The 13,771-nt window shown below is 44.4% G+C and overlaps 1 protein-coding gene across 5 annotated transcripts in view; it reads left to right on the top strand.

Annotated features, from left to right (window-relative positions):
- Positions 1-13,771, top strand: part of EPHA4 (EPH receptor A4) — a 107,991-nt gene that overhangs the window by 51,711 nt on the left and 42,509 nt on the right. For all 5 annotated transcript variants that reach the window (XM_086844811.1, XM_086844810.1, XM_086844812.1 and 2 more), the window contains exon 5: positions 6,527-6,865. In XM_086844811.1, coding sequence (XP_086700937.1) covers positions 6,527-6,865 — 339 coding nt within the window. The remainder of the gene's footprint in view (positions 1-6,526; positions 6,866-13,771) is intronic.

The following is a 13,771-nucleotide window of genomic DNA, read 5'->3' as shown; positions in this document are numbered from 1 at the left end:
ATTGTGTCTACCTTTGGTGGACAAAAATTGTTTGCCAAAAATCTGGAGCTGTCTAGAAGTGGGAGTCAGGAGTCCTGTCAGCCTGGGTCAGCAGGGAAGCAAGCTGCACGGGCTTTCTTATTTCTTCTCATTTTATGGGACAACAAGGTCACTTGGGAGCCTTTTTGCTGGGAATCATTTCTTTCTCATCTCCGTTCTCTGTGCTTTAATCCACGCCTCCTAACCATACACTGTTGCTGAACTAAATTAACTGGTTTAGTGAAGACAGTATTCTTGATGTCAAACAAGTCTGTCTGGTCTCCTTGTAGAAAACTGTAATTGAATTTACCGCATACACCCACAGAGACTTTTAGAGAAACACCTTGCTGGGTAGATCAGTAATAAAAAAGGAAGATGTAAAACCAGGGATATTAAAACCTCTGTCATAACCATTTAAATACAGTTCCCCAGCACAGTGCACTTACAAGTCTACCTTCAAATCCCAGGGTTATTTTTCAGGGCTATTTTTTGGTTGTGTGGACCTGTGGGGTTTGTAGCTGTAGGGAGGAAGGGAGGGCTGACTTGGTTGGAGTCTCCCTGCACACCCAACCAACCATGCCTGTCTCCCTGGAGCTCCTCCAGCTTCAGGAGCCCAGCTACAGCATGTCCTCTGCCACGGCACTGTATGGGTTTGTGGTGTATGGCATTTGTCAGCTGTGCCTTTGTGGTGGTGCTGCACTTGCAGTGCTGGCCTGCCCTGGTTAGACCCTGTCCTTGGGCAGTCCTGGGCTCTGTACTTGCCCTGTGGTGTGCATGAAGGGCTGGGCATGCTGATCCCTCAGGGCAGCAGGGACATTCACTCTGATCCCCTTTGTGCTCTCTTTCTTTGAAATCATTCATTGCATTGGAGTAGACATTCTTTCTCCTTGGCAAAATGACTGCCAGATTTGTGAGGCTGAGCCTCCTACATTTGTGCTGCTATCTTTTGGGGACAGGAAGAATGGGGCTTTGGGATAACGTTCTCAGCTGGATGGCATCCAAACAGCAAACAACCCACTGAATGTTTGGCTCAACTACCTCTGATGCCCCTTAGTCTTTAGGGCAGCTGATTGAAATGGAAAATACTGTACTCCTTGCAAATAAACAGTTTACTGAGGTGTTATTATGCCCAGTGTTAGTCTGCAGCCCTGTTTACTTCCCAGCTGTGTCCCCTTGTGTCCTGGGGTGACACCTTGCCATCTGCACCCCACAGGTGCTGCTTCAGTCCTGGAGAGCGAGTTCATTACCAGGTCTTCACTGCGGAAACTGTCTGTGAGTCACTCCCGCCCTTGGACCGGGCTTGATCCCTGGTGTGTGTCACCAAGGCTCCTTGAGTGTGCCCACAGAGACCTGTAATCCACAGAGAGCTGGCACACAGGGATCTCCTGTGGTCTGGAAGGAAGGAAGGAAGGAGACAGTCAGGTGTTGGTATGTGTCCTTGTCATGGTTTTCACCAGGTCCTTGTCAGTTGTACAGACCCGTGTGGGAGACTTCTGACTGGAGAGAGACTCGAGTGTAGGAAGGGAGGGAGAGAAATGCTGATGGATGAAAAGTTAAAATACTGCCTGAAGTTGTAGAAAGAGTGCTAAAATACATCAGTCCTTTTAATACAAGTAGTGCTTATGCTATTAACGTCTTAAAAACTCTTGTTTCTGTGAATGTTTGTTTGACATTGGGTACAACATTGTCCTTAAGACAGGCAGATCTCTCCATCTGTGGATGAAAGACAGATAGCTGTAATGGCTATAGCCTATTGCAGCAAGAGAAAGCCAAACAATCTGCATTGCCCAATACATTTAAGGAAATCTAATAGGAGGGTTGAGGAAGATAGCAAGATTAGCTTGATGAAGATTATTTGTTGCTAAAGAGACTCCTCAGTGTTTCCTTCAGCCCTGACACACACAGTGAACTGCTCCACCCAGGGCCTTCCCACTTGCTTCATGGATCACTTGATTTTGATGGGTTTATTGTGAAGCAAGATTTATGGAGCCCCAGGAAGGAATAAAATTGAAAACTTCCGTTCCCTGTGTTCCCACAGAGGGCTCCCCCCGTCCGTTCAGGGTGCTGGTTAAAGGGGCTGGAGGGGGATCTGGCTTTCAGGGCCCATGATCAAACTGTGACCCTTAGCAGTCACTGACATGAGAAGACTGAGTGGCTCTGCAGATCCATCCCTCAGATTCTGTTGTCCTGTGCAGGGAAAACAACAGCACCTGCCTTCCTAACATCATAAAAGTACTTTTAAAATTAATTTTAAAATTAATTGGTTTTCAGAGTTAAAATGTTTAGGTTTATATTTGATATCCTGTAGGATCTGTCACATTTTCAAACTGTTCCAGGCAGTGTGGCAGTATTAACTCCATTCTTCCACAGTGCCAAATAGCCCATGCAATAGCATGCTTCCATTGGCAGGAGATTTATGAAAAATACTGCAGATCATGGGACTTGTGACAAAATTACAGATGGTGGTGGTGATTCAGAGGCACAGGTCCCTGTCTTCTCTCTCATCTGCCCTGTAGCTAGATTTTTCTGCCAGAGGACACAGGTTGGTGTGAGGGTGATGGTCTGGCTGTCAGGGTGCTGTTCCTGTGGGATCCTGCTAGCTGGGTTCATCCAGGTGCTATCCTGGCCCTTGCAGCCTGCCATGGCCCTGAAAGGGTTTGTCTCATCTATGGGCAGCAGCTCTGCTGTCAGACACAAAGCAAATCCTGATCACCATTGAAGGAGCCAGATACGCCCTGTGTTTCAACATCTGAAACCAGGCCCATCAATCTGAAGCTATTCCCCACTCCCTGTGCCAACAGCTCCATTGATGACTATGCTCCAGGAAGAAAAGAAATTGCTTTTCCCCTCACTGTAATGTCAGCCCACCATTTGGAGACTCCCCCGCATCTTCCTTTTCATGCTGGAGGTGGTGCACTCATCTCTGTGACCTGCAAGCATCTGCTTCCCTGCTTTTCCGCTTCGTCGCATCTCTGTTTAGACACTGCAGTGCCCTGTCCCACATACTAATTACTGACTTTTTGCTTCTGAGGAGCTTGATTCATTCTGGCACATTTTCCCATGTGAAACTGGACCTAGAGCCTTGGAAAATATCTTAATGGACGTCAGACAGTCTGAGTTTAACCCCAAACTGGCTGCTGTATCTGAGCTAAAAGGCCCATCTTTCAGACTGCAGCTGTGCAGTATGAACTCTTCTCCCATGGAGGTCTTTACTTCAGGAATACCCCCCTGAAACGGGGATATTCTTGGCCCTGGTAGAGCTGGTGCTGCATGGGGAAGGTGTTTGCACTGGCACCACCTCATCTCAGCTCTCCTGGCTGCACTCTGAGTCGATGCTCTCACGTGTGTGACTGCAGAGGGGAGACGCTCTAAGAAAACACCCTTTGCTTTTTCTCGCTCTCAGGCCCTTGATATTTCCCACAGGAGCAGGTTCTGTTCTGTTTCTTGCTGCTGCCAGGTCCTGACCAGCCTCTGTGAGGACAGCCTCAGCTCCCAGTGTCTCTGGCTGCTGCTCTGGCCAGGGCAGGCCTTCACTGTACAGTGTGCACCTGGGCTTGCAGCCTGCCGAGGCTGCTGTTCCCCCCAGGGGCTTTTGTTGGTTTTCCTGTTCCCTTGGCAGTGCAGAGGGACAGGTGTTGTCACCTTGTGCACCTGCCTGCCCTGAAGAGAGCCCAGGTGTGAGGCAGTTTGGGGTGGAGAGAGTTTGGTTCAGTTCCTGCTCAGTGCTGCCGCTTGAGTTCACGATTTCAGGAGTGTCTTCCACCTCACTGCACTCAGAGTTTGTGTTTGAAAAGAAAGCTCATGTATTTGCAAGGCTAAGCAGAGACCACTTTCTTGTACCCAGGGGAGCTGGCAAAGCCAACTTTTGGGGAAAGGAGAGCTGGTTATGGGACAGAGGCATTGGGCTGGGAACTGGGACAGCTTTAACTACTGCCCAGATGTGCAAAGCATGTCTTGTCTGCCCTTGTCTCACCACATCTCTCCCTGCCTCCATCTCCACATGATGAATAGAGATTAAAACCAATTCCTTCCCTTTTTCTTTCTCGCCTAGTTTTTGGATCAGGAAACATCTCTTACTGTGTTCAGTAACTGATCTTTGGGTAAAAGGGTTTTGTCCTTAAGAGTTCGAAATGCTGCCAGTGCATAAATAAAAGGCATGAATGGCAGCCTGGTGGTACAGCAGGCAGGAGGGCTCCGTGGCTCAGGGGCTGGACTCAGCTCTCTCTTCTTGCAGTAATTCTACCTGTCAAACCTGATTAACTCAGAGACTGTTTCAAGGGTTTGGCAAGAAGGGAGGATTTCCCTCCTTTCAAAATAAATATATTAATTTTGTATTTTTGAAATAAACACAGACAAACAATCCTTGCTTAGCTACTCCTGCAACAGAGACCTTTCATTTAGGTACTCAAGATTTATTTGTCCTCTATGTCATTTAAGATTCTGCCTACCTCTCAAAATAAAAGTTCTGTCTCCCGTTGGGCATGTGTTACATCCTAGTGGCTTCAAGCACAGACCTGAGGATGCAGCTCTCAAAACCTTGTCCTATGCAGCCTGTTCAGGCCTCAGGCTCCCTTTGAGATGAACCTGATAAATTGAGGAGGGAGCCACAATTAATCTTCCCCATAGTCATCCCTTAACAGCTTAACCTTTTTGCTGTTACACTTGATGAGTCACTTTGTAATTTCAGTAGAATTTCATGTTTTCAATGTATTTGGTTCCTGTTTTACCACGATGACTGTTTTTCTGCCTTTGGCATATGAGAGATTATGACTTACTTATTTATACACTTACTGGAACTGTTGGTGCTGGCTGATTCTTTTTTGCCAGATTCATAGTTTCATAATGTTTGACAAATTTGCCAGAACTTTCTCCTTTCCTTCCTTTTCTGAAAAGAGATCTAGTCGAACTTCTTTTGAATTGCAACCATCATTTTTTGATGTTTTTTTGATGAAACCTAAGAAGTTTTCATGAGCTTTCTTGTGTCTTGAATTTGTGACTTTCTCCAAAATTATTTCCAGTATTTTTCTGCTAATAATATTTGTGTGTAAAGCTCTGACTATCAGTAGTTACTAAGCACAGGTATTTTTAGTGTGTTCCGGTTTGGATTGATACATTTTGCAATCTTCATTCTCATTCTGTTTCATTTCTGTTTGATGCAGTGCTTACCATCCCAAAGCACTGTGTGTGTCAGAGTAGCTGTGTGCTCTGCCCCAGAGCAGGCTGCCTGCTGGTGGTCAGGGAAGCTTCTTGGCACGGATCAAATACCCATCTCTTTCATGGGTTCACTCTGAATCATCTGCCTTAAATTTAAGGGTACAAAAAGTGTGTCTCAACTATATTGAAATTAGATTAAGAGTTGCAGGATTAGCTGTTCTGCATTTTTAATTTGCCTGTGGGTTTGGGGCCTGTGGGGATTGGAGCACATAAACAGGATTTGTGCCTGTGCGTTGGTCGGCGCGAGGCAGGGCAGCGCTGGCGGCAGCTTGTCCGCTCGGGCAGGGCTGGCCAGGGCACCTCTGGAGAGGTGCTGGAGGAGCTCCTGCCCAGCCTGCCTTTGCCTCTGTGCTCTAATCCCATGGTCCCTGTGCTGGAACCAGCTGGGAGCTCTCTGCCAGCGTGTTTATGGGTCTTGTATGGCAGGTCTCCCGTGCCTGTGGTGGAAAAGCTGACCGTGTGTCTCAAATCCAGCCTTATTGCTGTCTGCTCTCTTGTTTCTGACCAGCTTTCTTTTATCAGCTCTTCCTTCAGATGCTCACCATATTTTCCTCTCCAGTTCTTTCTCCAGCACTCCCCTGTTGTAAACTTTATTTTCCACCCTTCAAAGCCTTAGTTATGTGTGTCTGTCTTTCTATTCGCATCTCCATCCTGCTGAAGTGTCATGTTCAGGTCCCTACTTGATGGGTTTCAGTGTTCACTGAATATAATTTAACATCAACTTGTCTGGAAAATAGTTTTATATTCCATATTTTTTATATTTCATATTTTTATATTTTATATTTTTATAAAAATATAAAAAGATAAAGTGTAAAAATATAAAAGGAAAAAGATATCATGAGATATTTCTATAATAATTTCAATGAGAGTCTGCCTGTAGGTAATGGGAGACCTTGAAAATCCCAAGTGAAGCAGAATTTTGTGCATTTGATGCTTTGCTTAGGAGATCATGGGAAAAATGAGTGTAAAATATGTAAATTTAACATTTTTCATAACCAGTATAAAGAGTGAAAGGGAAAAAGTCCCACTCCTGTTTAATTGCAATACTGAGCTTTCAGGCTCATTTAGAGCTGGAAAATACTGTTATTTCATCAGATGAAGAGATCAGAGTTTGACTTACCAGTTAATTTTTTTGCCTTCATTATGAACACAGAGAAGTAAAATTCTGCTTGGTCTTTGCTGTCCTTAAATGGGAGTTGCAGGGTCTGGGACCCTTAACTCCAATATAACTATGTAAGCTTTTTTTTTTTTTTTTTCCCCCTTAACTAAAACCACGTGGAATTTGTCTTTTCAGGCCCTCCATCTGCCCCCCAGCACCTGATTTCCAACGTCAATGAGACCTCAGTGAACCTGGAGTGGAGCCCCCCGCAGAACAAAGGTGGCCGGGAGGACATCTCCTACAACGTGGTGTGCAAGAGGTGCGGGGCCGGCGAGCTCAGCCGCTGCCGCTCCTGTGGCAGTGGGGTGCACTTCAGCCCCCAGCAGAACGGCCTGAAAACCACCAAAGTCTCCATCACTGACCTCCTGGCACACACCAACTACACCTTTGAGGTCTGGGCGGTGAACGGAGTGTCCAAGCAAAACCCCAGCCAGGACCAGGCCGTGTCAGTCACTGTGACCACCAACCAAGCAGGTAGGAGCATCAGCAGCCATTCCCTTCCCATCCCCGCTGCCTGTTTTTTAGCAAAGCTGTGATTTCCATTACATTTAGCATTAGCAAATGAATGCGAGGAGCCCTAAGACGTGTAACTGGGTCAAACCCTTATTTTCTGGTGATTTATACGGGTAGTTGAAATGCTTCAGAGGCAGGGGGAGAAAGGAGGGTTTGGAGGCTGTGTCTGGGAGCAGGCTGTGCTGCAGCATGCGGGCAGGACGCTGGGAGGCATTCTGCAGAAGCACAGCAGCACGGCTGCCCTGTTCCCCCCCTGGCCCACCAGCAGCTCTGCTCTTTGCAGGGGACACCCTGTACAGGGACACAGGGATGTCCTTGGTGTCTGCAGAGGGCAAAATACATGCTGGGGGAGCACAGGGTTGTGCTCCTGCCCCCCTTGAAAAAGGGCTGTGTAAGATTCAACAAGCGGAACGAGTGGGCGCCCGCTTGCCTGCCTGCTCGCTCTCCTCTCCTGGAAAGTCAATTAGATTCTGTCCCCTTGTTAAATAAATACCTCCTTAACCTGCTGCTGATAATGTTTCGATTGATCAGAGCTGGCATTGCTGTAGAAATCCTATATGAGCTTTCAACTTCATGCTGACTGATTTTTGCATTTCATTCATCTGGGAGAGCGAAATACTATTTCTGTGTATACGAGATTATTTCAGATACCCTGGGCAGCTCTGCTTTTTTTTTGGTACCCAATGCTTGACCTAGTAAGGGCAAAGGCTGCAGCAGCAGATTGCAATTTCGTTTTGATGCTAATTTGTTTGATCTTTTTCTTTAATTACATGAAAACATTTCTTAGTTTGCAGACAGCTAGGGTTTAACGCGCAGGGTTCCAGTTGAATTTTTAATTTAATGCACAAAATTATATACATTTGAATATGACACTCTTCTAAATGCAAATGAGATATCCAGACTGTCAAACTGGCTACAAGACCGTCAAACCTGTTATCTGATGGCTCAGGGTGCTGATTGCCTTCAGGTCCCACAGATGTTGCAGGCATTCAGCACCTCGGAGCGTAGCTTACAGGCTATCATTTATTAGCAGGCTTACGGTGTATGAGACAGTGTTAATATTGCATATTTTGATAGCACCAGACCATGTAAATATTTTTAATTCAGTTTCCTAGTAGGTGTGTGTGAAAAGCAGGTAGGCATGGTCTAGATCTGCAGTTTTTAGCTGCAGTCTGGGACATGTCAATACTGCCAGTGAGAGATAGGTTCGGTTTTGCAGTGACAGTTACAAGCGAAATTGTCAAGTCCACGCTGAAGCGCCTTTGAAAATCTGGTCCCGTGTTTTTTTGTTCTTCATATGCAGTTGACAGCATCCCTTTTAAATTATGATTCAAAAATTCAAACTACCACTTTGCCTAGTGAAAAGAAGACTAATAGAGAGCAGGGGCTATTAGGGAGTCTTGGGAGAAAGCCTTGGGAGACTGCTGTCATACGCTACAGGAAAAGAGAAGGTTGAGAACAGCAGCAGGGACAGTGTTTTTGTGCTATGAATGCCTAGCAAAGAGAGTATTTCTGACTGATTTTGGCATGTGTAAGGATTAGTGGATGCATATATGCATGAATAAGTGAGCAGGATCCATCTACCGTGTGAAAATTCTACCATCTTATGCTTTTATATGCAAACCAAAAATCTGATTGAATATGCAAATAAGAATTGATTTGGTTTATTATCCATGAGTAGTATTCTTCCCATCGGGAAATTTGTATTTTTGCCAACATTTCCAATTTCAAAACATGCCCAGTTTATCAAATGCATCAGAAGGACAGAGAAAATTATACTGGTATAAATGAAAATTAACTCCAAGGTGCTGTGTTCTCCTGTTCTTCATAGAACTTTGTGGTTTCTGCTTCATAGAAGATCTAAATAGAAATGTGTGGCCTAAACCTACAGATCCCAGCTGAGATAAATAGCCTTACATATGCAAATAATCCCACTGATTTTGGTGAAACTGCTTGCTTGAGTAAAGGTTTGTAAAGTTAGACCCTTGGGTTTTACAAGTACTGATCTGTTTAATCATTGTAAATGTGTGTCTGGGGTGCATTAAAATCCTTGTGCCACTAATTTTCTTTCACTATATTTCATTATAAAGAAATCATGGCATGATGGAGCACTGCCACAGGCTCGGTTTTGATCTTGCACCTTTCTTATACTAATGTAAAGCTGCCTTGGTTTCTTTAAGGCAATTCAAAATTCAGATTGGAGCCAAGCTCCTCCCTTAATAACACTTCTTCCTAAACTTTTATTAGTTTTACTAATAAAAATGAAGCCATGTCACCAACACTGAAAATTTGGTTTTTTTAAATTCTTTACATATGATGAGTGCTTTTGGGTTGTTTTCTGGAGAATTTGCTAGAACTCTTTGCAAGAGGTACATCTCTGAGTTAAATTCAGTAGAAATGATCAGTATGCAAGAGACAAGGGGCTTCTTCCTCATAACAACTCGAGTTTCCAAATGTGCAACCATATAATTTGAAGAAAACAGGCAGACGTTTTCGAAGCAGTTTTTGATGTGAGAATCAGAAATCTGGGTGTCTGCTTGCCTTGGTGCCAGCCCCTGTGGAAGGTGTGCATTTGGAGACAGGGAGAAAGCAATGAGAAATCACTTGTGGTATATTCAGCACAAAATTGATGGAATGCATTGCAATAACATAAAAGGTGCAGTTGAAAAGCACAGGTGGGTTTTTGTTTGCTTTTGTCATTTTATTCCTGAGATAATGAAATGAGGCAGTTTACTTTCCACTCTTGGTTTAGGAACTCTTTTCAGTTTCCAATACTATAGAAAAGTGTTTAAATGAAAATAAGATATGCTATTCAAAGTAGGATCAAAAATCATTTGAAAAAGTATTTTTTTCTGCTTCTTTGGAAAAGGTATTGGTTTTTATAGCTTGCTTTAAAAAAAAAAAAAGCTAAATTTTAGGCTTTGAAGCAAGTAAAAATTTCCATCTCCTAGTGAAATACTTCAGTGTTGTGATATTTTAAGAATTTTAAATTAATTCAGCTCATTGTTCTGCATCTTTAGTATAATTTTTTTTTTTTTTAATTTATTTTATTTTTTTGAGTTAGGAGCCATTACTCTTTTCCCATGTGAGATATAAGTTAGAAAAAGCAAGGCTGGAACACTGAGCACCTGAAACTTGGAGCCAGTGTCCTTAGCAAAATGAGAGCTGTAACTGCTGATATTGGGGGTCTCACCACCAGCATTGGTGGCTTTTGGGCTTTCAGTTTTCAATGAAATTAAATCAGCACTTTGTCCATCTTTAAAAAATTGTGAAACGATTTGTGGAAGAGATGCAGTCCAGCAGTTCTGCTAGGAGAAGCTAATTTCAATGAGGAACTCTATCAGGCTGTTGACTGAGTAGCTCAGAAGTCTCTGGGCTTGTTTTTTTTTGGGTTTTTTTCTGCTAAGGATAATGCTGCCAAGCTGTTCAAAATTAAAAGTAAAGCTCTCAATAAAGAGATCGTGTTCGCAGCACGCAGGAAGCTTGTGTGGTTTTTTTGAAGAGGCGCTGAAGAGTTTATATTTTTATAAAGGATTAAACAGCTGAGCTGTTTGGGTCTCCAGCCTGCGAGGCAGGTTCCCTGCTCAGTCCCTCTGTGTGCGAGGGGGCAGTGCCACGGGGACAAGGCTTTTGCATGGATGCTAAAGGCATCCTTAAAGGCAGGGCAGCAGTGTAGGGGGCAGAGCCTACTCAGGTCTAAATGAGATTTAAAATCCAAACTTGCTATCCTGCTTGCTTGGTTCTCTTTGTTTTGTTTGTGTTTTATGAGGGATGTGTGTCCTGCTCGCTCCTTTGCTTGCTGGAGTTGAAGCAGTTGATATTTCTGAATAAAGTGCCTGGTGGTTTGTTACCTTGTTAGGTTACCTTGGGCTCTGTGTTTCCTTAAATGGATGGGCAGAGCTGGATGGATGCAGGATGTGCCCATTACTATGAGAATACAGTATAAATAAACAAACTTACTCCTTCTCCCGTTGCATCACCCTGGATGTTTTCAAGCAGGATCCAGGAATAATCTTTCCTGGGAATATCTCAGGCTCCCTGTCCCGGTTGTTCCCCCTCCCGTTGTCACTCCTCTGCCCAGCCCCTTTGTGCACTGTGTTCCCTGGTCTCAGAGTGTCTCATCCCTGGGCAGAGCCTGGCAGTGCTGCAGTCCTTTCCCCCTTCTGGCTGCTCCCCCAGCCCCACGCTGTCACTGAGCCCTGCAGTGTCCCTTTCCAGGCAGGAGCTGAAATGGGTCACGGTGCCACCAGGGTTTCAGCATCCCCGGGAAGATCCATGTGAATTGAGTATTCTTCTGGGCAGGCTGCAGTTGTGGTGAACCCAAAATAGTGACTTTCAGCACAGGGAAGGGAAACATCAGCTGTTACTCAGTTTTATTTAGCATTTAGGTTTGTTTGTTGTTTATCTTCTTAATTCCTTTACTGAAAAGGAAAAAAAAAACCCAAACCTGAAAGATCCCAGTCTTGAGGATGATGGGATTTTAAGTCAGAAATGGCAGGGGTAGGGGTGAAAGAAGTGGGAATTATGACTCATAAGTTCTACTGGACTTTTTGGTAGGGGAATATATATTCCCATTTTGCATTTTGGTGGGTCTTCTTTGAAAGCCCACATTTCCTTTCAAATGCTGATTAGCATTCCTCACGTGTTGTACAGAACAGCACAGAAAATGCATATAAGGTCTTACATTATGCCAGTGTGGTTTAGCCTGTGCTGAGCTGCATTTGCAGCCAGTAAAAATTCATGGACATACATTGCCCTTGGTCAGTGTGCACTCCTTGTGTCAAAAAAATAATAGTTGCTCAGGCAGATCAAAAGCAAAGCATGCCAAGGCCAGGAAAGCTCAGGATTTTAGTATTTTCTTTTTAATGTACTATTTTCCTGGATATTTATAACTTACCTATAAAGAGTTGCTCTGTAGTGAAACATCAAAAGACACTGTTAAGTAGATTTCAGTCACAGAGCTTTCTCTAGGTGTCTGCGTGAGCACCCTTAAACTACTGCTGGAAAATAAAATTAACAGTTACTCTGGAGGCTGATCGATCCATCTGATTCTTTAAGCTCCCTCATGTTCTTTGTGCATAGTCCTGGTTTTGATATAAGTAATAGTAAATCACTTCTGTTTGCTGAGAGTGAACATAACATTTTTTGATTTTGTGTGTGGCAATATTTATGTGCATATTGAGAATCTTATCGATAGGGAGGTGCTGAAGGAAGTTAATCTTGATTTTAAAAATCACAAGGTCTGTTGTCATTCAGATTGATGGCTTTATGCTCAGCTCTTGCAAAAAATGTTATTTTTTTCTAATGCAGTCCTGGTGAAGAGCTGTTTATTGTTGTGTTGAAACATGATTTTTGAAGGGCTGTATAACCCCAAGGAAGACTTCATTTCCAAATAGCCAGCAAAGGCTAATTTGAATGTGAGGACAGAATTCATCACACACCGGTGTCACAGTTTCACAGACCCTATGAAACAGTGTAAGCTAAATAAGTAATGGTGTGTGCTGGCCATCCCCCTTGCCTGGTGAGGCTGTTGGGACGCTCCTGTTCCATGGCAGGGGGGCTCTCCAGCCCGGCCCCTGCCTCGCTCCTGTGGGTGATGTGGGGATGGGGCCGTGCTGGTGGGATTTAGGGCTTTGTGGAAGGAAGGATTAAGGTGCTGGGCCAGGCTGCTCCTCAGGAATCTTTGGACCTTTGGGGAGCGTTGAGGTGACATCCAGCTGGATGGCCCAGCCTGGGAGAGGTGCAGGAGGGTGAGTGAGTTGGTGTCTCTGCCCAGGCAGAGGAGCGAGTGGCACTCCAGATGCTGGGCATAGCTGGCTAGCTGTCCCCTTCACAGGCATCCAAGAGTCAGTGTAGTTTCTTTATTTTTATTCTAAGTACTTGCTACCAGCACAGTCCCACCCTTTCCAGTTACTTGTTCCCCGCAAGGGATACAAATAGCCTGTTCCAGTAGTCCTTTTTCAGGCACACAAACCCGTGAGGAAACTCATGCACGTAGCTGGGTGTGTATAAACAGTCACAGCACCCTGGCCACCCAGTTCCCAACCAGCCTGATTTAAAATAATCTCTTGGCAAATATCTGGATGCATGCCAGCTGTCCAGAGCATGGGAAGTGTGTGTGTGTAATATTACTGGCTGCATTCATTTTTCTTTAAAATGTCAGGGTAATGGGAAAAGGGAGTTTCAAAGGGGTGTTGTTACTTTGCTTTAAGGTGTTTGTACTATGGATGATAGACCAGCAGTCTCCTTATTCCCCAAATGGAGCGGTGTCAAGCCTGAATTCAGTAGGCTTGATCTGAAAATCAAAACTAGTAAGCAAGGACTTGGAAAAGGGGTGATCCATGAGCGTGACACTCTGAGTGATTTCTTACAGCATCTTGCAGAATCCCAGGGTAATTATATGCAACTTTCTCATTTTGAATCTAAATGAGTGGGGTTTCTTAGGCTTCACATTTTTCTGCTAGACATGAGCAGCAATCCCCCCTGCACACACTTGTTCAAGCAGGAGGGTTGGGACAAGCTGCTGGGCTTCACCTGCCCTGATGGATGAGATGACCTGCCAGGATGTGCAGGACAGCCACCTGCCTTCTCTTGCCCTGCTTTGGCTTTCAAAGAGACTTGTGTTTTGGCTTTGGACATCTGGAGTTTTACAGAAAGGAGATGCTGCAAAGACTTCTGGAGCAAACCAAATGATGTATTTTGGGAAACCATAATCTTTCAAATATTAATGCAGTGGGAGATGCAGAAAGAAAAGTGATCCCAGCGCTAGAAATTTGGGAATTGTGTGGAACTGAACAGTGGGGAATTATTTTTGAATGGGCAAATTTCAGCACTGAGCATGAGATTTCTCAGAGACTTCAAGATGTC

This window comes from Cyanistes caeruleus, chromosome 10, assembly GCF_971803275.1.
Source record: "Cyanistes caeruleus chromosome 10, bCyaCae1.hap1.1, whole genome shotgun sequence".
Taxonomy (NCBI): Eukaryota; Metazoa; Chordata; class Aves; order Passeriformes; family Paridae; genus Cyanistes; species Cyanistes caeruleus.
The sequence above is the reverse complement of the archived record's forward strand: the minus strand, read 5'-3'. Positions and strand labels throughout refer to the sequence as shown.